The 27,911-nt window shown below is 35.0% G+C and overlaps 1 protein-coding gene across 1 annotated transcript in view; it reads left to right on the top strand.

Moving 5' to 3' along the window:
- Positions 1-26,079, top strand: part of LOC140043958 (uncharacterized) — a 30,590-nt gene extending 4,511 nt beyond the window's left edge. Inside the window, exons 10-53 of the mRNA XM_072088448.1 lie at positions 38-882; positions 1,060-1,204; positions 1,369-1,548; positions 1,749-2,804; positions 3,015-3,265; positions 3,673-3,798; positions 3,993-4,289; positions 4,743-4,911; positions 6,443-6,490; positions 6,614-6,858; positions 7,210-7,354; positions 7,474-7,629; positions 7,856-8,124; positions 8,374-8,521; positions 8,838-9,062; positions 9,374-9,633; positions 12,289-12,442; positions 12,839-13,039; positions 13,455-13,622; positions 13,883-14,132; positions 14,724-14,849; positions 15,007-15,165; positions 15,432-15,475; positions 15,606-15,764; positions 16,033-16,203; positions 16,315-16,479; positions 16,683-16,810; positions 17,139-17,311; positions 17,808-17,854; positions 17,967-18,158; positions 18,407-18,574; positions 18,740-19,033; positions 19,404-19,645; positions 19,785-19,935; positions 20,242-20,401; positions 20,520-20,719; positions 21,023-21,187; positions 21,392-21,522; positions 22,445-22,631; positions 23,035-23,202; positions 23,570-23,874; positions 24,289-24,346; positions 24,709-25,020; positions 25,568-26,079. Of these exons, the coding sequence (XP_071944549.1) occupies positions 38-882; positions 1,060-1,204; positions 1,369-1,548; positions 1,749-2,804; positions 3,015-3,265; positions 3,673-3,798; positions 3,993-4,289; positions 4,743-4,911; positions 6,443-6,490; positions 6,614-6,858; positions 7,210-7,354; positions 7,474-7,629; positions 7,856-8,124; positions 8,374-8,521; positions 8,838-9,062; positions 9,374-9,633; positions 12,289-12,442; positions 12,839-13,039; positions 13,455-13,622; positions 13,883-14,132; positions 14,724-14,849; positions 15,007-15,165; positions 15,432-15,475; positions 15,606-15,764; positions 16,033-16,203; positions 16,315-16,479; positions 16,683-16,810; positions 17,139-17,311; positions 17,808-17,854; positions 17,967-18,158; positions 18,407-18,574; positions 18,740-19,033; positions 19,404-19,645; positions 19,785-19,935; positions 20,242-20,401; positions 20,520-20,719; positions 21,023-21,187; positions 21,392-21,522; positions 22,445-22,631; positions 23,035-23,202; positions 23,570-23,874; positions 24,289-24,346; positions 24,709-25,020; positions 25,568-25,575 (9,251 nt within the window). The 3' untranslated portion in view covers positions 25,576-26,079. The remainder of the gene's footprint in view (positions 1-37; positions 883-1,059; positions 1,205-1,368; positions 1,549-1,748; positions 2,805-3,014; positions 3,266-3,672; positions 3,799-3,992; positions 4,290-4,742; positions 4,912-6,442; positions 6,491-6,613; positions 6,859-7,209; positions 7,355-7,473; positions 7,630-7,855; positions 8,125-8,373; positions 8,522-8,837; positions 9,063-9,373; positions 9,634-12,288; positions 12,443-12,838; positions 13,040-13,454; positions 13,623-13,882; positions 14,133-14,723; positions 14,850-15,006; positions 15,166-15,431; positions 15,476-15,605; positions 15,765-16,032; positions 16,204-16,314; positions 16,480-16,682; positions 16,811-17,138; positions 17,312-17,807; positions 17,855-17,966; positions 18,159-18,406; positions 18,575-18,739; positions 19,034-19,403; positions 19,646-19,784; positions 19,936-20,241; positions 20,402-20,519; positions 20,720-21,022; positions 21,188-21,391; positions 21,523-22,444; positions 22,632-23,034; positions 23,203-23,569; positions 23,875-24,288; positions 24,347-24,708; positions 25,021-25,567) is intronic.
- The last annotated feature ends 1,832 nt before the right edge of the window (positions 26,080-27,911 follow it).

The raw sequence follows: 27,911 nt of genomic DNA, 5'->3' as shown, positions 1-27,911 counted from the left end.
TTGTTTCGTAATTTATTAAATTACACTTGTTTTATAGCAACAACAACTCCACGAATTATTCAGGCAACCACAGGAATTCTTTCAGGTGAAATAACAACCAAACCTCTACCAACATTTAAGCCGCCCACAGAAGCTCCAAGTCAGACAACTGGTCCAGCTCAGCCTTCAACAACACCTGTTGAAGGGCAGACAACTACAGTTGGAGCAACCACAACTGCACGAATAATTCAGGCAACTACAGGCATTCTTTCTGGGGAAAGAACAACCAAACCTTTACCAACATTTAGGTCACCCACAGAGGCTCCAAGACAGACTACTGGTCCAGCTCAGCCATCAACAACACCTGTTGTAGAGCAGACGACAACAGTTGGAGCAACCACAACTGCACGAATATTTCAGGCAACTACAGGCATTCTTTCTGGTGAAAGAACAACCAAACCTCTACTTACATTTGAGCCACCTATTGCTACAGCAACTCCGAAAACACCTGGAGTACCAAGTACTACGGTAGCACCAGGGATGACAACTACAAGTGTGGTATCAACTATGCCACAAACAACTGGTTCACCTCCATCTATATCTACTACCAATTTGCCACCTAAACCAGAGACAACTGGCCATGTATGTCGAGAAGTATTACCACTTTCCGAGGATACACCACCAGAGTTATTTTTTGATAGCGAAATGATTAATGGCGCATATGGCTGGCAACCAGTTGATTCTGAATCTTTGACCATTAACTTGATATCAGAGATGATGGTTACTGGTATTAATGTACTTGGTGGAGGACCAGAAACCGATTTATATGCAAAAACAATTGTGATCTATTATACCAACGAAGAAGTCATTGTGCCTCAGGTGTTTACTCAAAATAATGACCAGGTAAATTTACTATGACAAAGTTTGTGAAATTTGATGAAGTCAAATTGTATAAGATATTTATTTTTTAATTATTAGCTTTATTCCATATTTTAGTGGTGACAGCATGGACTACATTCTTAAAGCAGCCATATGTTAAGAAATTTTAGCAGAAAATTAAATACTGTAATCTTTTTGCAGATAATATCAGCCAACACTGACAGTGTGACTCCAAAAACCATTATCTTTGATACAAGAGTTGAAGCTAAGACTTTGATTATTCGCATTCTTGACATTGAACCAGAGAAGTTGCGCCTACGTGTAGAAGTCCTTGGTTGTCATAAAGGTAGGTTTCCTTTATCTTGTTTACTGCACACTGTCTTCACTTGATTTACTATTTGTCTTTTCAGTGTTCACATCTTGGTATTGGTAGTCTAACTTTTAGATTTTAGATATTTGGACTTTTGAATTTGTTTTATTTTGTTGATTCCAATTATTTATGTTTTAAAGCAACAACATCAATTCCAGTTGTAACCGAAGCACCTACGGCTGTTCCCACCACACCCATTGTAACAACGCGTGGTGCACCTCCAGCTATTACCACATTAAGATCGACGACAACGCAAAGAATAACAACCAATAGACCTTTGGTGACACTAACCTCACTACCAGGAGCAACAACTAAAAAAAGTAATTTTTTTAAACATGTTAATTGATTTTGTTTTTACGTTATTGAATGTATTGGAATGTAATGTATTTTAATAATTAATTACCTTCTTTTCAAACAATTACACATTTATGTTTACAATACATTATAAGTACTGTATTACATACAAAATGCATATATCAATTTATTTATTGATATCTGTATATAATTTAACTTTGCTAAGGTACTACACCTCAGATGCCAACAGTTAGTCCAACTGGTGTATGGACAATTGCAGGATCAACATCCAGCATTGAGTTAACAACAGCTCATGTTACAACTGTTGCTGGCCAGCCCACAACTACAGCTAAACAGGCTACAACTATAGCAAGACAGGCTACAACCACATCTGGTCAGGCTACAACTACTGCTGGTAAGGCAACGACTCTTGCTAAACTTCCTACTACCATTGCTGGACAGAGTACTACCACTGCTCGTCAGTCTACTACTGTTGCAGGAATTGCTACTACCATTGCTGGACAGAGTACTACCACTGCTCGTCAGTCTACTACTGTTGCAGGAATTGCTACTACCATTGCTGGACAGAGTACTACCACTGCTCGTCAGTCTACTACTGTTGCAGGAATTGCTACTACCATTGCTGGACAGAGTACTACCACTGCTCGTCAGTCTACTACTCTTGCTAAACTTCCTACTACCATTGCTGGACAGAGTACTACCACTGCTCGTCAGTCTACTACTGTTGCAGGAATTGCTACTACCATTGCTGGACAGAGTACTACCACTGCTCGTCAGTCTACTACTGTTGCAGGAATTGCTACTACCATTGCTGGACAGAGTACTACCACTGCTCGTCAGTCTACTACTGTTGCAGGAATTGCTACTACCATTGCTGGACAGGCTACTACCACTGCTCGTCAGTCTACTACTGTTGCAGGAATTGCTACTACCATTGCTGGACAGGCTACTACGACTGCTCGTCAGTCTACTACTCTTGCTAAACTTCCTACTACCATTGCTGGACAGAGTACTACCACTGCTCGTCAGTCTACTACTGTTGCAGGAATTGCTACTACAATTGCTGGACAGAGTACTACCACTGCTCGTCAGTCTACTACTGTTGCAGGAATTGCTACAACAACTGCTGCTGTTACTGAACGAGCTACAACCACTGCTGCTCGTGGTACAACTACAGCAAGCAATGTCACATCAACCACTGGACAGTCTACGACCACATATAGCCAAACCACTGGAATGTTAATGACATCATCAATCCCGGGTAATTATATATTAACAATACTGAAATTATGAATATTACTGTAAAGGATCAATTAATTACCTTTGTCAACTTTAAATATAGAGTTTATTGCTTAACCTGAGTTGTAAACAAATAATAGTTTTGACTATATAATAATAAGAGAAATGTGTATTCTTTTTTTTTTCGATAATTCCAAACAATTTTGTAACCAAGCTTTGTTTCAATGTCTAGCTTGTACTGAAGTTGTACCGATGCTAGATGCTCCACAAAGTCTAAGCTTTGACAGTGAACCAGATGTGAATGGAGTTTACGGCTACACAGCATCATCTGGAGGAATTCTTACTGTAAACCTTAATGGTACCTATAGAATCACAGGATTTAACATCTTAGGAGGTGGTCTAGGATCAGATGCGTATGTTGATAATATGCTTGTGTACTATTTACCAGAAGACTCGGACACACCAGTTAGCATTAGCAGCCTGGTAGGATAATATATAATTATTGTATAAAAAAAACAATGTTTCCATATCGACATCTGCTTCTCTATTATTTACATATATAAGTATGCCTTATGGATAAAAATAAACTTGTTTAATATTATAAATTACATAAGAAATTAATTCAGTTTTGAAAGATTCCATTCCCTGGACGATTAGTTTGATGTTTTACATAGGGCTGAGCAGAGACTTACTGATTCATCATCTTCCGTATAGAGAGGTTATATGACCTGTTATTTTGGAACACTGAATTTCATTGTACAAGCAATATGCAACTATTGGATTTGTTTCTGTTCAGATTATCACTTAGAAAATGGCAATTATTATTCATTTCATGTGTTTGTTTATATAAACGCATTTTAGCACTAATTCTTGTTTTTTTTTTCTTACAGTTTATTACTGTGAGTGATAGTGATAGTGCACTGATCACCATTGACTTCAGTAACAACTCAAACATTCTGAGTGATTCATTTGTCACTTCACAACTTTCATTCAGAATATTTAATTCAGAGAAAGAAGTACGCTTACGAATGGAAGTTTTGGGATGCGAAGAAGGTATAATATTTTGAAATAAAATAATACTAACTTTATATATTTAATTACTAAACATGTATTTCTAAAGCACTGGACAGTTTGACAAACTGAACAAACCATACTATATTTGTTAGCAGGGAAGAAAAACTATTGTTTTGTAATATGTTTGTCCATTTAGTGCTCTTTTTTATTGTGGAAATTATCTTTTTTTGTAGAAGTTTGTAAAGAAAACCTGGACTATTTAGAGAGTGGTCGTGAGTTATCCGACGGTCAGAATGGTAGCAAATCTGCTCTTGATGATGCCCAACCTTGGTACTCTGCTAATGGCGAGTCTCCTCTGAATGTGATTGTCAATTTCATAACACCAGTTCGCATTACAGCTTTTATCACCCAAGGAAATCAGGATGACGTTGTAACTATGATGGCACTAGACTATATGCCAGAAGGTGAAAGCACATACAGAAGTCTAAATCAGGTAAAAGCTTTTTATTTTGTTGATTTATTCAGTATTTATACATCAATTGGAAATTTAAACAATTTATCTTCACAAAATATATTTGATTCTAACTAAAAGAAAGTGTGTAATAAATTTAGAAACTATGGTATTGCATTAATTAAGTTATTTTGATATTTAATTTAATTTCATGAGATCCTTAATATCTGTATAGACAATTGTCATTATTCTCTCAAAGGGGAATCGAACGGGTCCAGACGCTGTAACCATATAAACGTCTTTAACACATGTATCAAAAGAACGTCTGTAATTTCAACACAAGTATAAACAACAATTGTACATATCTTAGAGTTAATGGTACATCAAACAAGGTCTATTATTGCAACATAGGGGCATGTGCTATTTTGAATCTAACTTAAATTATATCTGAATAATAAACAATTTGTAATTACAACATGATCTTAAAATTTACAGAACTTTGAAGTAATTCCATCAGATGACAACTCTGTAGCCACAGAGCATTATCTTCTGATACAACTTCCAGCTGTGACATCAATCAGAATCAACATCATTGACTGGACAAACAAGAACTCAAGTTCACCAACACTCCGTTTGTCTCTTTTGGGATGTATGGAAGCTGCAGGTATGTATATTCTCTTGTCTAAACGCATTAAGACATTATTGCATACAAACTGTATGCATACATATATACATTTATAACATGCCCAAATATATCCCGCTTGCTTCACATATTATCTGCTGGATTGGAAGGTAATATGTTAAGATAAGATAACTTTTTTTTTTTTTTTTTTTTTTTTTTTATTGATCCTCAACAAGGAAATTCATAGCTCGTCATAATAACAAAGAAAACACAATAAAAACAAATATAGCATAAAACCATTCATATAAAAACATCTAAAAAATTACAAGATGAAATTATCTTCTTGACTTCCCGTTGTACTGGATGATACCGGAGGGAATAAAGGATTTAGCAAATCGATTTGTTTTCACACTGAGGAGCCTCAATCTACCACTTGGATTAAGTTGGTCTATGATCACTTTGTGGAGAGGATGAGAGGCATCCGACTCAATGCGTTCGAAATCTTTCTGGAGGTGTTCTAGGTGCACATCGGTAAAGGAAGGCAGTTCCAGACCAATCATTTTACCAGCCCGACGGATGAAAGTTTCAAGGCGTCCTTTATTCCCTCCGGTAACATTACCAGCCCAACAGGAGAGGCAATACGTCCAAACACTACATATAACGGATCTATAAAACGAAAGTAACATCAAATCACAGGATTTAAATTTATATAAAGTTCTCATACAATACATTGTGGGATTTAATTTTTTGCTGATGTAGTCTATATGGTCTCCCCAATTCAGTTTATCATTGAAAACAATTCCTAGATACTTGTACTGGTCAACAATTTCAATTTCTTTACCTTTGATAGTGATTGGTTGAAAATTAAATTTATGTTTAGTCCTAAAATCAATGATCATCTCTTTTGTTTTTGATGCATTTATTTGGAGATAATTATCGTCACAAAATTTATACAAATCTTTGTATTTCGCTACGATAATTTTCATCATTGTTTGAAACTATGAGACCAATAGTACTAGTGTCATCAGCGAATTTAACAACGGGGCAAAGCTCATCATTTAAAGATCTGTAATTGGCCGTATACAAGGAATATAATTTAGGTGCGTTGACAGTACCCTGAGGAACACCGGTGTCAGAGGTTACGATTTCTGACTTAACACCATTAATATTAACAAATTGTTTTCTATCACAAATGAAATTTAAAACTAAACGAACAATCGGACGGGGAAACTCCATATTCAACATTTTGTCTGCTAAGATATGGGGTTGTATGGTATTAAACGCAGACTGAAAATCAAAATACATAATACGTGCCGAGTGGCCTTTCTTTACATTATCTAGATGTGAATACAATTTATGTAATTTAAAATAAATCGCATCACTGTATGTTGAGATGCACACGGATTGTAAAACATATAATGAACAATATCTAGTTAATTGATTTTGATTATGTTAAGGCCAACAAAGACAGCATCATCATGATGAGACGACTCGATGAACCTTGTTGTATGACGCTGTCTAAATGTCGGCCTTTAGTTTTAGTAAATTTAATCATCTTGTTTTTTTTTCTCAGTAACAACTACTGCTTTCCCAGCATTCAATGCTACTACAACTGCTGAAGGTAATCCACATATTCTTCCTAATTAATACAATAATAAATACTCTAAAATCAAAATATTATTTTATTATTGCCTTGGGCCTCATTTTATACTTAATGTGTGTAATTATTTTTATCATTTTATAGCATGCTATAATGTAATTGACTTCGCTGAAGACACACCTTCTAACCTAAACTTGAACAGTCTACCTAATGAAGACAACTCATTTGGTTGGTCTGGAGCAGACAACATTGAGATAGAGCTTTCCGAAATGGTGACAGTTAGCGCTCTCAACATTGTTGGAGGTGGAATTGGAACTGACCAATATGTGGAAGAGCTCTTGATTTATTACTATCCAGTTGGTAGCAACAGTCCTACTGCCATTCCAGAGGTAAAGGATTTGTTTAATAATATGTATTGGTTTATATTTATACTATACTATAAATAAATATCTTGTTATGGCTTGTATCCGCAATATTGCAATGACATATACTGCGGCTATATTCATTGAACTTTTAACATCACAATATATCCAGGAAATTACAAACTACCAGCAGTAAACTGTATTATGCCTCAGTGGCCTAATCATGTCAAACCTAGTGTACCCTTGCTTTAACCTCATAATTATTCAGACCTGATCTGACGATGTTGGTGATCTAACTTCTTATGGAATCTTACAATGGCTAAATTCTATAAGTCTATTTTTTTTAGATTGATTAAACATTGTTACTTTGTTTTATAGCGATTTACTGGTAATGATGATGATTCAACTCCAACAATGATTGAATTGCCAACACCAGTTGTGACATCACGACTTTTGCTGCGTTTCTTCAACATCAATCGAGAAGTCCGTCTTAGGCTTCAGGTACTTGGATGTGCTGCTCAAGGTAAGAAATCTCATATATGCTAAAAGTATGTAATGTTGAAATCTTTAATGGCAATTTGATGTCAATTATTTGTAATTTGTTATGTACTAATTATCTTTTTTTAAATGTTTAACTTGTAGTTACAACATTGCTTCCAACTTCAGCCTCAATTTCTACTGTATCACCAACCACAGGAGTTACACCAACAACTTTTGTAACAAATGCCATGCTTAAGAGCACACTGCAAGTTCCAGTAACTCCAAGAGTTGGTAGGCTCACAACTATCATTCCTCCAGGTATGTGTATTTTCAAATCCTAAGAACAAGCTTTTTAACTTGTTTTGTATAGATGTTTTGACTTGGAAAATGATGGAATAATTGAATTTTAATTAAACCATTGGTATCAATAAAATATACATTGCCCTTTTTGGCTTGTTCCACCACTAATACAACAACCATAGAATATACATTATCATAGCATATAGATAACCTCAATAACAACTGAGTGTCTGTTTAATCGCAGTTTGTAGTGAAATCTTGGAGACTGGCCCAGAAACACCAGAAAGTGTGTCATTCACAAGTCCAGCTGATGAGATTGGTATCTATGGATGGGCACCAAGTGATAACAGTACATCTCTCACGATAACATTGGATGTGCCTAAACAAGTTTCTGGCCTCAATATCCGTGGAGGTGGATCTGATACAGACCTTTATGCCAAACGTATCCGTGTTTACTATAAGACCCCTGGATCTGATGAGAGGTTGATGGTTTCAGAACCAGAAGATCAAGTCGTAAGTGATGCATTGAATTTTACCAAGTTAAATAAGCACTCCTTTATAATAAACCAAGGAAGTTTAAACTAGCAGACACCGAAATCAAATTCCTAAAAAATTGAAAAATGTTTACTGTGATAAATCTAGTGTTTTTACATTGCATTAACCATAAAGATAACATACACTAGATCAATAAACATATACAAAAGTAGCATGCCATGTTGTTTCATTATGAGTTGACCAAATATATTTTGTGACTCTTTACAGGGATATGAGGCAAATGTAAATGATATAGTACCCAAGACAATCGCTTTCAAAGAGGTCATCTATGCTAGCGAGGTCATCATTGCGTTTTTGCAGAGTGATCTAGAGAATATCCGAGTTAGAGTAGAACTGATTGGCTGTGACTATGAAGGTATGAATTGACCATTTAACAACCTCAATTAAAATCTTTGTACACTATCAAACTGTATGTGACAAAAAAAATGCAATGCGCCCATATATGGACATAATAATGTCATATCACTACCATATTTAAGCATATCACTACCATATTTGGTACCATACTTTTTTTGTCAGATTGATAATGTAAACAGAGCTTTTGTATACACTATTGCTTGTTTGTTTAACTAAACTATTATTTTGGTAGTACAGCTGAATTAATCCATAAGTCTGTACATTTTGATTGATACATGCTCTAACACAGACAGATAATCTGTTTTATTAACCAGGTACAACGATTGTCACCTTACCAAGAATATTTACTACACTTCGACCAACCACATCATTACCAGGTTGGACAATATGGTCACCATGGTCAGAGTGCTCATCAGAGTGTGGTATTGGAGAGATTGTCCGTAGCAGAACATGCATGATACCACCAACTCAGGGTGAATGTGAGGGTGGCATCGAGGCAGGTGTTGAGACTGAAGAATGTAATTCAGGACCATGTCCATGTAAGAACAGTTATTATTCATTAAAGAATATTTCTTAAAGTTTGTTATTAAATTTATTATTAATTGTGCAAATGTTGTGCAGTGCCAAATTATTGGCCAAACAATTATAAGAAGTAGCACATTAACCACTAATTGCTAGATATTTAACTATGTTGTAATATTTAAAAAATTCATCTTCAAAAATATAGTTTATTTTGTAAGATCCCTACCTGTATATACTCTAAATCTGCCATTATTCCCAAATATGAAAACCCCTTGTAAGGAAAATAGAATATTCCATGCAACTGGAAAAATAATGTTCAATTTTGCAGCTGAGTGTGATGAGAACCTCAGTCAAGTTGACGGCCTCATCGTAACTCGTACAACATCTGATAACGCCCCTGTCGAGAACACTCTCTTGTACACGGAGAAACAATGGACACCAAATGTTGCAGAGGGTCAGTTACCAACGATCACAGCACATTTTAGTACCCCAGTCATACTAAGGACTTTGAAGATCATAGGCAAAGTAAAGGAACTGTCAATGGAATACATACCAGAAGATAGTGAAGACTTCATATACTTCCCAGAGGTTTGTAATATGTTTTTTTAATACAATTAATAGAGCCCCTATTAAGGGTCCTTTAGGATTCAACAAAGTGACCCTTTATGTAGCAATTATAGGGCTTAAAGAGACTTTCCAAAGGAGGCATTTTATTGTATTTGAAAATAATAATGATAACAGTAGTAGTTTATAGACCGGCAGCCCAGAGACATTTGGTTAGATGAGCTAGGTACCAATATCTGACTATTTAAGTGTGTTGGGGGTCACTTTAAGTCAATGAAAATGGGAGTCTGCCGGGTACCCCCTGCTGCGTCTAGACCGGGGGGACCCCGAAACGTGCTAAAAAATCGACCCCGGTTAGATGAAAGAGATACCACCTAATTTTACCACCATGGGATGCCCATTGGCATCCTTATATCAGTATCACAAACGACAGACTTTTTCTCTGCTGCAAAAGGCCCACCAGACCCTCCCGAGGGAGGGCCTAAAATGGGGTTAGCATAGATGAGTGAGGTACCACTCAAAATTAATGCCAAATGAACAAGTTGTGTTCATACAATACTAAATGGATAACAACAGACTAACGCCCGTATTCTTAAACCGGACTTTAGTCGTAGTTCGAAGTTCGACTTGAAAAAGTCGTAGTTCGAGCTATTACTTCAAATTCGATTCAAAAACGAAGTTTGAAGTTCGACTTAATAAAGTCGAGCTTTTAGTCGAGTTGCACACGTCTGGGTACCAAAGGCTATACATTGGCCAATGACAAGAGAGTATTTGAGGAGCAGACGAAATTTTGCGCATTGATATCACTTTCCATTTTCTTACAAAACTTTTTACGCATCAGTACTATATACATGAAAAATAATTTTAATCGTTAATTATTAGAACAAGATCAGTATTAATTTAACAGTGAAGTACTTTTGATTAACAACAAACAAAATCTTCAAAATATATTTGGGAACCATGGCGGTACGATAACTTTTATATTTTCTAGGCCCCCAACAAAGTATGATCGCGACGAACCACGCACTTCATAGCGTGACAAGAGAGCGCTAGGCCCCCTAAACATTTCATCGCGTGGTGAATTTCCGCATCTGCCATTGTCGCTATGGCGTCACGTAGTTCAAGTCGGACTTGCGCGAAGAAAATAATGTAATTTGTATACAGTTGTAAATAAAGATGATTTTCGTTATTATAACTTATACCAATGTATATTTAATTGAGCTAATATAAATATAGATATTTCATTCTTCAATATCTGGCCAATATAACAACTCAATGACTGTTACTTTTTTATAAACATCGTTTAAAAACCATTTAGTCGACCATTTAGCCTGCCCACTCCAGGACTAAAAAAATCGATCAAAATCCGTCTCGATTTAGTCGAGGTTGGCCTGATTTAGTCGGTGATTTAGTTGAAGTTCGGTTTATGAATAAAAATGACGTCATTTTTTTAGTTTTAGCTCGAACTACGACTAAAGTCCGGTTTAAGAATACGGGCGTAATTGTCTGCTGCATCGCAAGTGCCAGACACCCTAAAGTTAGACTAGAGACCCCCCTTCCCCCAACTAGCCCAGCTTAGATATTGTAGATACCACCAGCAACCAATGTTATATGATTTAGCACATTGTAAGCAACACCAAATGACCTATTACAGACTATCTGTACACTGCCTTGGCCCTGGCAGACCCCTCTAAAGTTAGACTAGAGACCCCCTTTCCCCAACTATCCCAGCTTAGATATTGTAGATACCACCAGCAACCAATGAATATGATTTAGCACATTGTAAGCAATACCAAATGACCTATTACAGACTAGTACACTGCCTTGGCCCTGGCATACCCCTCTAAAGTTAGACTAGAGACCCACTTTCCCCAACTATCCCAGCTTAGATATTGTAGATACCAGTTGGGAAAATGGAGTCTCTAGTCACCTTTAGAGGGGTCTGCCAGGGCCAAGGCAGTGTACAGATAGTTTGTAATAGGTTAATTTGGTATTGCTTACAATGTGCTAAATCATATAACATTGGTTGTTGGTGGTATCTACAATATCTAAGCTGGGCTAGTTGGGGGAAGGGGGATCTCTAGTCTAACTTTAGGGTGTCTGGCACTTGCGGTGCAGCAGATAATTAGTCTGTTGTTATCCATTTAGTATTGTATGAACACAACTTGTTCATTTGGCATTAATTTTGAGTGGTACCTCACTCATCTATGCTAACCCCTTTTTAGGCCCTCCCTCGGGGGATCTGGCGGGCCTTTTGCAACAGAGATTTTCGTTTGTGATACTGGTATAAGGATGCCAATGGGCATCCCATGGTGGTAAAATTAAGTGGTATCTCTCTCATCTAACCTGGGTCGATTTTTTAGCACGTTTTGGGGTCCCCCCGGTCTAGACGCAGCAGGGGGTACCCGGCAGACTCCCATTTTCATTGACTTCAAGTGACTCCCAAAACACTTAAATAGTCAGATATTGGTACCTAGCTCATCTAACCAAATGTCTCTGGGCTGCCTGTCTATTATAATAATAATAATAATAATAATAACAGTTGTCAAGTACATTTACCACCATAAAATGTTGCTGAATAAAATATGAAAACTTTAGTTGAAAATATGTTATTTAAAGGATAGAAAATGCATGATTTCACACATTTAATTCACTTAGTATTATTTAATTTCATTTTAGGCGTTACAAATACCAGCTGATGGTTATGACGTACTACAAACATTCTTGCTACCTGAATCATTAGGAGAAATTAAAGCAGTGAAACTTGCTATAATATCATGGCCTGAGAGTGCTACACCATACATGAAAGTTGAATACTTTGGTTGTTTCCATAGTAAGTATATTTACCTATGTTATATCGGAAAGGGAGGAGAAACATCCAGTGATAAAAAGTTCATAAAGAGAATATGATAAGAAAATGTTGAGTGACCATTAACCACTTGGGCTTTTCTTGGGTATAAGTTTTATTGCATTGCAATAGGAATAGGTATGCTTACATATGCTCACATATTTCTATAACATCATTGTATTTAAATATTGAAATTGTATACTGGCAATAGTTTGATTACAAATTGAACCAAACATATTATATTCTAAATACAATACCTTGGAAATAAAATATAAAAAAGCTGTCAAAAAGATTGTTTTTGTCTTATCAGAAAATATATTATTATTTGTTGTATGTGATGTACTTTAGTTTTATATGATAAAATATCTAACAATTTTGCAGTTTGTGAAGCTGGTGATCCAGAATGCTCAGTAGACTGTTCTTATGGTGATTGGACTCCATGGACAGAATGTAGCAAATCATGTGGTGTTGGTGGACAAAAGCGAACACGTTCTTACAATCCTCCTGAAAACGGTGGCGAAGAATGTGATTCTCCCATAATAATAAGTGAAACTCAATCCTGCAACACAGATGCTTGCCCAAGTATGTATAAATGTTATATGAGATTGACTCTTTATACTGTGTGTACATGAATGTGGTATTTCGGTAGTATTTTCAGTATGGTCTAATTATAGTAAGAGTAATTCTAAGAAGTTGGCAGTCTGTTACAACAACACATTGCATATGATACACAGGTTACCATGTCATAATAATTTGTCATATATGTTTGTTAGTAATTGTTTATTATCCGTTATAGAAAATATCAAAAACTATATCTACAGTATGAATTTTCCCACATAATTAATGAATGCCTACTGGGAGCATATTCTGACATAGTAGTCAATTAACAGCCAGGTCATCGGATGTGTTTATAAGTTTTAGGCCTATGTTGTATTTTAACAAAAGTGAGGTCATGACCAACATCAGATTATAATACACTCTCTACAAATTATTCTAGTACCTGGTGAGTGGTCGCCATGGACACCATGGTCCAACTGCACAGCAGAATGTGAAGGTGGTGAAATGTCCCGAAAGCGAACCTGTTCAAACCCACCTCCAAAGAATGGAGGTCAATATTGTAATGGATCCAGTGAGGAGACTAAGACCTGTAATGTTGCACCTTGTGGTAGGTTCTATTTTTACTGCTCTGTTTTATTGCTTTTATTTAGGTTCGAGATTGTACTCTACATATACTAATTTTCATCATGAAGGCATTACATTATTTTGTACGTTTGTAGTAGGTTATGCTTTAAAATGGGTGTAAATTTGTTACAAAAACTTCAGTAACTAATCTAAGGATACTGCTTTCACTTTACTACAAAGTGGTTCTCTTTTTTACAATATTCAAATCTGATTTCTAATGTGATTTCAACTTACAATTTTTAGAGGAGGAATGCCAATCTCCCATGGTGTATGACCCAATATGTGCTAACCGTTGCCCTAGTCGCTGTGACCAGCTGAAACAGGGTATGGAGTGCAGCGACGAGGAAGACTGTGAGCCTGGTTGCAGATGCCCAGATGGCATGCTGGCAGATTATAATGGTAACTGTGTCCAGCAAAGTCAGTGTGAATGTTTGGATGAGAATAATGAACTGTGGCCTGTTGGAGCTACAGAGAAAATTGATTGCAACAATTGGTATGTGAATGTGTATTCATTCATTCTGAAATATATCGCAAAATATAAAAATAAATCTTTTGAAAGAATTTGATAAATAATTCATCTACGGTAAAGTTTGAATTCCCTTATAATACTATTGAATTCATTGTTCTAATAAAAATATGATCTGTAGTTATCATGTTAATTAATTTTTAAGGGAGGTAGCCGCTTATGGGAGGTACCAAATGCACTAATTAGATAGGGAGAACAAACAGTCTTTAAGGGAGATGGTTGCTTACAGTAGGTGGTCGCTTAAGGAGGTTCAATTGTACCTACTATTCATTCTGAAATATATCGCAAAATATAAAAATAAATCTTTTGAAAGAATTTGATAAATAATTCATCTACGGTAAAGTTTGAATTCCCTTATAATACTATTGAATTCATTGTTCTAATAAAAATATGATCTGTAGTTATCATGTTAATGGTACTGTATTTTCCTATTTGAGTTTTAATAATTATATTAAAGTAATATAAATGATAGTAAAATAAAACAATGTTTGATTTTCTGATAAAGTCCATTATTTCTTCAATCGGGGTTAACAATTGTTTATTTATATTAACCTCCAGTACATGTATGAATGGTCGAATTGAATGCACTGAAGAACTTTGCGCCGTTGATTGTGAGTGGAGCTCATGGTCAGTGTGGTATGAATGTACACAAGAATGTGGAGACGAAACTAAATACAGATACAGGTAAGGAAATAGTATATGTAAGGGCGTGTGGGGCAGTGTGTTGGACTAGACTACGGATCGTGGGTTTGAATACAAGGACTTCTAATAGTAAACATAAAAGAGTATGAAAAAATAGCTGGGAACTGAATAATTAACATTTAAATTTCAACATTTCTAGATCTGGTAACAACCCTCCAGCCTCCAATGGAGGAAAGGAATGTGAGGGAGATAATCAAGAAAGTGAGTCATGTGACCTGGAAGATTGTCCTGTGTATTGCATACATGAAGGAGTTATCTATCAAGGAGATGAAGTTGTGGAAACCAAATGCTCTGAATGGTAACATTTCTTTTTCTTTTTGTATTGTATTTTGTGAGCCCATAACTTAGAGGCATGTTTGTCCTGTGAACATGTTTGTCACCTATGACTAAATTGAGAATAATAATAGCCATAATAAAGTAAAATATAAAAAAACAGAATAAATGAAACATTTAAAAGGCTTGTTAAAAAGTCTAATGCTAGACTCTCTATTAAATCAGCAATCCTATTATAAACCATATATGTAGAGTAAACATAATAATCAATTGTTTTCCTTATTCCAACAGTGTTTGCCGAAATGGATTTATGGAATGCACAAGAACATGTACTTGTAAGTTTAAAATATATAATATATACAATTAGGTTAAGTACGTTCTAGTTAATAGTTTAATAGAAACTTTAGGAATATAATACAATTATTCTAAGTTAGTTAAACTTATATATTATATAATTGTTTGCAGATGTTCCACCTGAGTGGTCTCGCTGGTCAAGCTGCAGCGTAACATGTGGTGAAGGAAGTATCGTTCGTACACGTAGCTGCAATGAAACCGAGGTTGGAATTGTGTGCTTAAATGGAACAGCATCTGAAACTGAAAACTGTACCATGTCCCCATGTCCAGGTACAGTATATTGGAATTTTTAACCCTGATAACCATCTTTTCAACACTTGCAGTATAAAGACCTACTATAAATAGAAATACTATAAATATCTATGAGTTGACTTTGACGCTTTATCTGCACCCAATCCCAGTAAAGCTTCATTTTTTGAGCTGCAAAGGGATCAATGCCCCAAGTAAAGACGGAGCTTCCAACCAATTAAAGTTTTCTCTCCAGTATCAAAGAAGCAATCCAATATCAACAATTGTTTTTATCTCCTACTTCCTACAGTTAATGGTGAATGGTGTGAATGGAAACCTTGGTCAAATTGTTCTGAAGAATGCGGTATGGGTGAGATCATACGCCAACGGGAGTGTGGCTGTCCAGAACCACAGTACGGTGGAGAAGACTGCGATGGTGATGATACACAGACTGAGATTTGCTATGAGAAGTATTGTCCAGGTACTGTATAATGGAATTATCATGCCCACAAATAACAGATTATTCAATAGAAAATTAACAACAGCATTGATATCTTATGCGTTTTATACTATCTTTTATTTATACGTATAGTTGATTGTGAATGGCTTGAGTGGGAAACATGGTCTGAATGCACCAAAGATTGTGGAACTGAAGAGCAGTTCACAACCAGACAGAGACTTCCAGAACAAAATGGTGGAGAACCATGTGTTGGAGCAGTAACAAAGACTAGGATGTGTGAAATACCTGCCTGTCCAGGTAAGGGATTACCATTCCATGTGCCATTTGGTGTAAATTTAAATGTACTTTGTCATCCCTATAGAATAATAGAACAGTCTGTACATGCTATAAGCCCTATGCATTCATAACAGTAAAAACTAAACTGCAGTATTATTTTTATTATAAGAAAGATACATTATATGTAATTATAATTTATATGATTTTCTTTACTCTTATAATAGTTTGCGAAGAACCACTTGTATTCCGAGACTGTTTGAATGAGTGTGAACTTAGCTGTGTTGATCTCAGCTCTACTTCTGAATGTGCTAATGACAATGCAGAATGTGTTTATGGATGTGGCTGCCCAGAGGTTAGTTGTAACTTCTACAATAGTCCATAAACACTGTTTAGGCCTAGACATAGAATAGCTAGGCTTCAGGGTACGGTCGCAGAATATTCTTATGTGCATGTGGTTGGTATACTGCTTCTTCAACACCTTAAAATATTAAACAGATATGCTCATGCTTTTAATAAGTTCGTTATAGACATCGATATGAAAGGTACCTAATTATTTATTGGCTAGTCTATTTTATCAGTAGGTAACTCTACTTATGCTATGGTAATTTAAATTAGAATCATTCATTGCATATACGAATATTATTTTTTTTTTTATATATACATTTTTTTGTTTACTGTAGGGTACTGTAATGCAAGATGGCGAATGTGTTAAACCAGAAGAGTGTAGATGTGTTGTAGACATTCAAGATATATACAACCAACTGCCATCTATAACAACACCATCAGGATCCAATCCGTTGTCTGGTTATGAAGTTGAAGCCGGAATGAACATAACACTTGACTGTGCCTACTGGTAAGAATTGTCTAACTATGAATTCAGAAGTATAAATAGATTCTAATTATATATTACGGTATCTATGAGTTTCAAGCTGGTGAGAGTCAGCGTAAATGGAAGCAACTTTTCTTTGCCTACCTTGTCTACGTTGTCATCTGCCATTTTGCAGGTCCATGACAGTCTACTTCCTCCATACAGCTGTACTTCTCTATTTTAACACAGCCTACATCTCGTTCTTTTCAATCCATAACATTTTAAACGCTACTCAAAATGTTCTTATCAAATGGATGACTTTTTTATATACTTATAGTTTCACATGATTTGTCCCTTTACAAGTGTTTATGATTTAAATTAAAAACTTACACTTTTATAAGCATCTATCATACCAGACTATGACTCACTTATCAATATTAATTTAAGAAGGCTATTCATTTATAATTAATAATAATTAACTTTGTCTGGTTTTAGTTTTCAGTGTTTCCTTTTATAAATATTTGATTTTTCTTATTATTAGTGAATGCAAATCTGGAGATCTTAAATGCTCAGAAATAGAATGCAAAGGTAATTTTTTTTTATATGATCTAATTTACATCTATTCATTGCTTGTTGTATGTTTTTCCACTTCCTTCTGTTCAGTAAAATAATTATCATTATCCTATTATTTGATATCTAGTTCCAGGAGGATGGAGTAACTGGGAGCCATGGAGTGATTGTAACGTCTCCTGTGGAACAGAACCTGGCACTGTGGTACGATACAGGTCTTGCACCAACCCCTCACCAAACCCACCAGTTGAAGATGGTGGTATTGGCTGTGAAGGTATTCCAATGCAAACATCTCAATGTCCAACAAGAAGCCCTTGTCCAAGTGAGTATTTAAGTCATTATAGTAGTTATAGTAGTAAAAATTGAGTTATGATTGGCTGCAGATTTTTTCATGTCACAAAAAATAAATGCAAATTTTAGTATGCATGCACATTAATAACCAATTTGATTTGAATGAATACATTTGTATAGTTGTTCTGACAGCCATACATAGCTCTCACTTTCCATGATAAATCAGTAATAGTTATTATATATAGATATGTTTATCAAATGGTATTTTTTTTTTTACAGTTGATTGTGTTTTCGCTGAATGGAATCCATGGTCCCCATGCAGTGCAGCATGTAATGGCGGACACCGCAGTAGATGGCGCGGTATTGAACAGTATGATTTGTTCGGTGGTAAGCCATGTAATGGCGTACTCAGTGTAATTGAACATTGTAATACACACCTTTGTCCAGGTAAGCATGTCACAACAATATGAAACAATTAAATGTAATATTAATGTAATAAATATATACCCTTTCATCATTTTATCATTTTGTATTTTGTTAACTAAAACCCACATGTATTCAATAAAGTATTGTAACTAATCATGTCATTAATTCATTTCTTATGACCGTTAGGTGAGGATTGTGAATCAAGGGGAATGGTATTTGATTTCTGTGCTAATGAATGCCAGACTACATGCTTGGAGAAATCGCAAGGCATTGAATGTGTCCAAGAAGACTTTTGTCTTTCTGGATGTAAATGCCCTGAAGGAGAGTACATGCAAGATGGCTTCTGTGTGCCTGTAGAAGAATGCTATTGTAATATGGATATGACAATTCTCCAAAAGGTCATTGAAGAAAACAAAGAGGTCACACCTGTTCTCCCATCAAAACCAAAATCAGAGGAGTATTTCATCTTTGAATTCCCAGGTGAGTTTCTTATATAAGTGTTTTCTACAGTAAAATGTGTATATCCCTAGCTAATTCAAAAGCCATGAAAAAAACAGCATTAACTGTCAATGATACTGTTAACTAATTACCATGAAAGAAATATGTATGTAATTCAATCAATCACAGCAAATCATATTTTGACATTAAATAAATACTGTAAAGAAAGCTTTGAAAATTACATTAACTATAGTTTTACTTCTAGAGTTTTTAAGTGTAGGGTGCTGGGTTGACATAAGGTTTGTAAAAGAAAACTTTAGGCTGAGTGGAAATGTGTATCCTCACCACCTCTGACAACTACAAAGCACATTTCTGTTAATTCTTCAATGTATTATTATATTATCTTCTCCAGAGGACTGTCTTGAACCCTTGGATATGCCAGCTGATATCCCAGAGGAAATTCTTCCAGAGGGAGAAGGCTGGTCTGGTGAATTCATAACAATCACCTATGAAGAAGAGAAGTTTATAACTAAATTAGCAATTTCTGGAGCTGGTCCTTCAACAAATGCTTACATGGAAAGATTAGTAATTGTCTACAAGGAGAAAAACGCTGATAATTTACAAACATTACGTGGACAAGATGGAACACCTCTTGTAAGTTGTTTATGTATGACATGAGAATTATGTGATTGTTTGTAATATATACAATATATTTTTTAGTTAACATGGGCCAAACCTTGTTAGTACTTGCATACAGTATTTTAAAAGGTTTGCTTAATTGTGTATTCCATAGATTTTCAATGCCAATGTAGACGATTCAACTACTGTTGAAGTTCCACTACCTTTTGGTGGCCTAAGAGCTCAGTCCATCTCAATCGTACCACTAGTCAGCCCAGACCACCCAGCCAAGCTTAGAATGAGCATACTTGGATGCACATACACAGGTAACAATATGTTAACATTTTATTATAATCTACAACGTCTTTGATTGTTTCCAGTATAATGTAGTAACTGTAAACTGATTATCGACATTTACAACAGTATTTTACAGAACAGATAATCTTACTGGTGCTATTATTCATTAAATAAATGTGTGTTACTGTAATAATATTAAAGGTGCATGCATGAGTCAAGACATGTGGACATAATTACTAAAAAAGAACCAGTTAAGGAGTGGAAAATTACTTACAATAAACAGTGTAACAAATATTTTTAATGTGAACTTTATAAAATTACTTTAATGATTGCAGGACAAGAACCACCAGCTTTGACTCCTGTACCTGTTGGCGGTGTAACAAATCGACCAGCACCAAGCCCAACAACTAGTCTACCACTACCAGTGCCAACTGGTTCAGGCCCTGAAGGAGTATTCTTACCAGGCGAGATGTTACATTTCAACTGTTTGAATTGGTAGGTGAAATGACATGTAAATATACATATATATTTAAATTAGGCCTCCGTCCCTTTAATATTACATAAAAATGTGTGAGAATCTGTGATTAATTAAAGAATGTTCTATTTCCCTTAGTACTTGCGAGGATGGTGCCCTCAACTGCGTAGATGACGACTGCGCTTACATGACAGAATGGTCAGAGTGGACAATTTGTTCTGCCACATGCAATGCTGGAGTTCAAATACGTGAGCGTATCTGCATTGGAGAATCTGCTGATAACCCTTGCCCTGGAGAAGAAATGGATGAACGACACTGCAATATCAATCCATGCCCAGGTACGAAAATATTGTGTAGTGTTTATTAGAAAAATACCAACAGAATGTTTTCTTCTGCGTACATAGTTCTTGTTCTGTAATATGTAATCTCTTTGTAATTGTTATGTACAAAATTCAAGCTCTGCTCATACAACCAATACAGTAGTAGTAGTAGTGTCTGCTGCATTATAAGAAAGGGTAAACAAGTGGTTACAGTAGTTTCAGAATTAAAGAATTTTATAATTATAGTAGTCAGAATTATTTTCCAAACTACCTCTATATTAAATTTATTCCCTGACTTTTATATTATTAATTATATTTTAGTCGACTGTATCTACTCCGAGTGGTCGGATTGGAGCGATTGTCCAGTCACATGTGATAGTGGTGAGATGCACAAGTCTCGTGAGATCTTGATACCAGATATGTTCAATGGTGTTCCGTGCACAGAACCACTTACAGCAACTAAACACTGTAACATGGACCCATGTAGTAAGTTATATTTCATTATCATGATGAAAAATCATAGTGTAATTTATTATTTTTATTGTTGTTGATGATGATGAATAACTAAATATGTAAATATAAACTAAATACTACTCTTTGGCACACTAAACCTATGGCAATAGTTACAATATGAGTAAATTGGATGCATATATAGTAACAATATAAATACATATATTTGTTCTTCTCTAGCCATATGTGAAGCCCCATTGGTTGAGTCTGATTGTGCAAATATCTGTCCAACAACATGTGGTGACATGCATGATGGCAACAGTTGTCAACAAGAGGAATGTGTACCTGGCTGCAGGTGCCCAGCTGCAATGGTAAGAATGGTTCTTGTTTTATACATACTGTTATTCATTGTCAGTTAATTGCACAGACAAACCAAGGTTAAGCAATGTTGCACCCGGAAAATCACATGCTGTATAGACCAGGAGAAATGGTGTAATGATAAAGCAATCAGACTAGGATGTGATAGGCATGGGTTTGTGCCTGTCTGTGCCATATTGATTGTATCCTTAGGCAAGATGCTTGTCTCATTGTCCTGTTCTTCAGATTGGAGGTAAATCCACCTTTGGTCCCATGTACATACAGTGCATCTTAAAGAATGTGTCTGAACCCTATTTAGAAAGTGTATGGGATTGTCTTCCGGTGTGCTGATTTTGGGTAGGCCTAAACGGCCTAATCCAAATTTCTTCAGTGTATTTCCACTTAAAGATGTATTGTCCCACTGAAAAAATAATTATTAAAATTTTTTTTGTTGAATATGCCATTTTACTGTCTTATAATAGTTATCCACTTTGACCAAAAATTTGATAGAAAAAAAATTTGTTTACCTGAAAAAAGTTGGTTGGTTGGTTGAATTTTTTTTTTTTCTTTTTTTTTAAACTATATTTAATGAGGGTGATCCATCCAGCAATTGCTGATCATTAGGGACCCTCACAGGTTCACAAACATATACACAAGATGCTCTACATAAACAAAGTCTTTTGCAAGTCTTTGGGAGTGGAGTTATAATTTTGTCCTTAGAAAAAATCCTGACATGTGACAGGACTTGAACCCAGGATCCTTAGAGTGGTAGACAGGCATCATAACCACCAAGCCACAACTCCACTTATTAAAACTACAAAATAACCTATTCAAAGTCTGCTTTAATTAATCTTCATTTTTCATGTTTTTGGAGGACAATACATCTTTAAGCCAGAGGACGAAAATAAATACTTTTCAATTTTTGCTTTGTTTTAGGTATTACAAGATGGAGAATGTGTTGAACCAACCGAATGCCGTTGTGTTGTTGAACCATCTGTGTTTGGTGGAAGTCCTTTGACATTGCTCGACGAAGAATATGTACCAGGAACGGTCATCCAACATAAATGTAACAACTGTACATGCGAGATGGGTGGATTCGTTTGCGGAGATGAAGATTGTGATGGTATGTGATAATTATCTAAAATTAAAAATTAAAATCATTTGATAATTTCCTATTGACAGAGATGTTACATAATGTTATGAATATCACTCACCATCAGATTAGACTATAATACAATGCTTACTGTATAATTTACAATTTCTTATCATATAAAATACAAACATGCATTTTTAAAACCGCATACTAAAATTGTGAGTGACCATTGACTATGCTGAGTAGCTATTATATTTAAAAATTATAAAAATACTATATTACACACTTAGTTTTATCATAACTGAGCAGATTTTAATACATATACTAACTTATATGTGTATAAGACTTAACAACCCATGATTACCTCTGTTTCACTGTTTGTATTGACACCATACCCGATTGCTAATAATTTTGATTTATTTAATATTTGTAGTTGATTGTGGTTGGAGCAATTGGTCCGATTGGTCAGAATGTTCCACCAATTGTGGATCCGGAAGAAGAGCTGCCACACGTACACCCAATAACCCAGCAAGACAATATGGTGGTGAAGAGTGCCACGGAGAGGACATCAAAGAAGAGGAATGTTATGCTGGAGACTGCAGTACGTATATTGATAACATTTTTGACACCTTCTCTAAATCAGATATCTCTAAGCTCCTTCTGCTAAATTCAGAACAAGGCTTCAGTCCAGTGTTATCTAATACTAAAACAAATCCTGTTTCATTAGTTTCTTAAGCTCTGTCTACACTATCACACTTTATGTGACAAAAAAATGTGATCTGTCCGTAAATGTACACGATGATGTCATATCACTACCAAATTTGGGCACATTACTTTTTTTGTCCAACTAGTTTGATAGTGTAAACAGAACTTTACTCTACATTTTTAATGTATTACTACAGGATAGTCTCTTTAATGTACTGCACAGTATGCAAATTAAAAAACGTTTCTACTTTTAATATTCACAGTATGTGAAGACAATGAGGTATTCAATCGTTACACCAAAGACTGCATGATTCAGTCTTGTCGCAATTATGCCTCCAATGAGGAACTAGAATGTGATGGTGAAACATATGAGGCCTGTATCTGCGATGTCGGTTATTATCTGAACGAAGACGGAGAATGTGTTCCACCACATGAGTGTGAGTGCGTACATGAAGGCACCGTTCATGAAGCTGGTGATATCTGGAAGACAGACAACTGCACAGAGTGCTCTTGTAAGAATGGAGAAGTAGAATGCTACAGCTACTGTGAAGTACCTCTATGTGAAAGCGTAAGTAAAAAATAAAAGGAACCAAAGCACAGAAAATAATGGACTGTATGTGGTCTACATTTTCCTCAGTTTCCTAAGTTGATTATATTTATTAATAGTGAAAGGGCTTATTTTGACCAACTTAAATCTAAAAATGTACATATTTTTTTTTTTTTTATTGTATATTTACAAGAAGAAAATATGAAATGCATGTCAACAAATTCAAACACCTTAATATTATAAATCCAGAAAATGATAATTTGACTAGTAACTTCAATATCAATATTCATAAAAAAACATTGCATAATACTAATGCTTTTATATGACTTTCAATTATGTTTGAATTGTATGAACAATCTTATGAACAGTATGTGAATACATTTCTGTTTATTATTATGCTTATGTATATGTTATGTTATGTTTAATTTTAAATAGGGATATGAACTGGTTGTTAAAGAAGGTGAATGCTGTCCTGTGTGTGAGAAAACATATGGTAAGCCAGTGTTCAAACTATATCCTCCTACACCATTTCTGACTAAAGGACTGTCTACACTACCAAACTTTATGTTGTGTGTCCATATAGGGACATGATGACATCATATCACTACCATATTTGGGCACATCACTCACAATTGGTTCCTATTTGTTTAGACATGCATGTTTGTGGTTGGAAATTTACCATGACGATGAAACAATAAGATGCATAATGCATAGTAAATGTGTATAATATTGAAGTATATGTATACACAATGTAAATATATTTAATAGTGTGTGAATATATAAACCAAGGTAAATAGAAATGTATCAATTATTTTCTTTTCAAATTGTTTACCAATATTTTTTTTTCTTTGTTAGAACCTGAAGATTCATGCCATTTAGCGATCGAGCCACGTAACGTTACCAACAGCCGTGGATGCCGCGCAGATGATGTCAGCATTCCAGTTTGCATTGGACGATGTCAAATGAGCAGTGAGATAATTTTAGACTCGCCAAATACATCTGGTTGCCGTTGCTGCCAAGGTTACATAGATGCACCATTACGTGATGATGATGGCAACGAACGACCAACCTATGACATCATCAAGTTGACATGTCCTAATGGAGAACTTGAAGATGGTGCCATCCCATTGTACACTGGTTGTACATGTGATCACCCATGTCAAAGTGGTAAGTTGATGTTCATGTAACTATTGATATCAGTCTTAAAACAGCCTTCATGAGAAAATAATAATTCAAGGATCCATCATTACATACATGGCCCATATAAAATATATGGTTAAAAAAAAAAAATCTTGGAATTCAATATGGCCGCCATATGTCATTAGTAACAATTATTTCATCTATTTGTCATGGTATTGTATGATTTGGTACCAAAATGATGTCCATACTTGGTCCAAAATTGGAGTTGCCATCAGTTTTGTTTCAAAAAGAGTAACCTAAACTCTTCACATGGCATGTGAAGTCACTCACTCATTTTTGGGTGGCCATTACATTTCTTTTTCTCTAACATATGATCAAACCGGGTAAAACTAATAGCAACCATGGTGATGTCAGACACAGATTATGCCAAGGTCTCTCCCATGTGGTTGTCCTGGAAATAAACAGTCCTAGTCTCAATTTTAAAGCAATAATCTATTCTAACTAAATAAATCTCATTCTTCATTGTTTATTTATTCAATAAATCAATTTATAATGTTTTGTTTTTGTCTTGTAGGTCCATGAACACATCGCAATGGGTAACTATGTTATACCATCCTATAGTAACCATCGCTAGACTTTTATAAATAAATACCCTATAAGCATTTTTAGAACACAGCCCTAATTCCTCAAACACTACCTTCAAAATGAATGTTGATGTAAAAAATGTCACGTATGTAATGACTCAAGAAACCATGTGTGATGTTCTTTAACATTAAACTAAAAAAAAACTCAACTCAAAATAAAAAAAACGTTTGTGAATAAATATAAAGTAGGCTTTAAATTTAAATATTACAACAAATAAATATCTTCTGTCGATAGTGCAATTAGTTTGTGTTTACATGTATGCATTGTGCAATATTTAAAGAAGAAGAAAAGAAGAAATTTAAATCATTAACACCTCAATTAATATATGTACAGATAGGCCTATGTAAATTTAAAAATATTATAAGCATAACATAAATAATTATATAAATAATAATATAGAGGTATCATTAAATTTGATACTGTTGGTCAGTGCCCACTTTGTTCCGTCCTAGCATAATAAATACATATATTGAGATATATAATAATATTGTGTGTTGTGGCATGTGTTCTACTTCGTCAAGGAATTGTATTAAGAATGAATGAAAAAAAAATCATCATTTTAATGTTTCATATTTTACCAACATGTGCTATTTAATATATGGAAATAACCTGGTATTACAATACAAAGAGCCATATTTATATATATGGCTCTGACAATACTATTCATATAGCGCCCTCAACATTGCTACAGACGTAACTTTTCAGTTGGGCCTAATTTCAATTCATAATTACTTACAACAAGAATTAGCATAGGAAATCAACACGAACCTGAATTGATTTTTCTCGGGGATTTTCATTTGACTAGTGTGTTTATAAGCTCAACAATTAAGGGCATACTGAATCTTCAAAATGTTATGATAACAATTTATAACAATCATTTGAATATAACTTACCGATTATGTTTCTATACATTTTTTGGTAGGCCTATGCTCTTGACGACAACATTTCCAAATATTACATCAAATACCGGTATTAGTTTTATTATTAAACATTTATAATTTAATGTTAGGCCTATTGTTATATATCGGTTATTAGTATATTGGCTTATAATTAATAAGGAGACCAGAATACCAACGTTATTTCGTCAATCGCTATTATAATTACAATCCTAATATTATTATACAAAGTCGCTTCTTGAAAATAAAGTTTTAAAAAGTTACAGACTACTGTACTTGATACTTGATTATTAGGCCCTACTTTCAGTTTGTTCAATACAAACTACCAAGATCATTCAGGCGTTCGTTTGTTTAGAATTATATGCAAATATGGATAGCCTACTGTATTACACCTTTGTGATTTCTATAAATACATTAGTGTTATACACACGCAGCTAATTGATGTTAATACGAAAACATTTTTTTTTTTAACCATATTTAATGAGGGTGATCCATCCACCTATTGCTGATCATTAGGGACCCTCAGAGGTTCACAAGACAAACATATACACAAGATGCTCCACATAAACAAATTCTTATTACAAGTCGTTGGGAGTGGAGTAAATTGGTCCTTAGAAAAAATCCTGAAATGTGACGGGACTTGAACCCAGGAGCATTGGAGTAGTGGTAGACAAGCATCATAAGCCACAACTCCACTCCTAAAATAAAAAACATCACAAGGACGCTACGCATTGTGCTTTTTTAAAGGTACGGTAGCCGTTTTATGTCATGAATCCTATCGAACAAATTATATACCATCATAATTATCAGTCATGTCTTTTTTATATTATACCTGTTCCGTATTATATTATTATCAGAAAATACTAAAGCGGTTATTGTACTCAATTTGACCGTGATCTGTGTTGGCTACTTTTTTTCATTATTTTACAATTAGACGGAGACCCAGCCATTCTCTAAATGGGCTACGTAGAATAGCCCCCACCCCCTTTCTGTGTTGTGTGTTTTTCTATGTACGATGTGTATAAACTGTTCATTATAATTAGCATTTAGTTCAAAGCGGCTATCTATAATCATGGAGTAACTACAGTATTACTCTATGCTATAATCAACACGAACCTGTGCCTGGCATTCTTATTTACAGGTCTACCCGTCAAGCTTAGACTAATCTCTTAATTAACAATAAAAATAAAACAATCACAGAATAATCTGTCAGTGGTGGCGGTACCAGGACATTTACTGACCAGTGTGACAATGATGGTACCGATTACAATAGGCTGGTCATTATGTTTGAGCTGAAGTGACAGACTGGTTACAGAACAATACCGTAAACATAATCATTCTATGAATATTCTACGGAGTATTTATAATCACATAATT

The sequence above is a fragment of the Antedon mediterranea genome, chromosome 1, assembly GCF_964355755.1.
Source record: "Antedon mediterranea chromosome 1, ecAntMedi1.1, whole genome shotgun sequence".
Classification (NCBI taxonomy): Eukaryota; Metazoa; Echinodermata; class Crinoidea; order Comatulida; family Antedonidae; genus Antedon; species Antedon mediterranea.
Note: the sequence above shows the minus strand (reverse complement) of the source record. Positions and strands in the feature narration are given on the sequence as shown.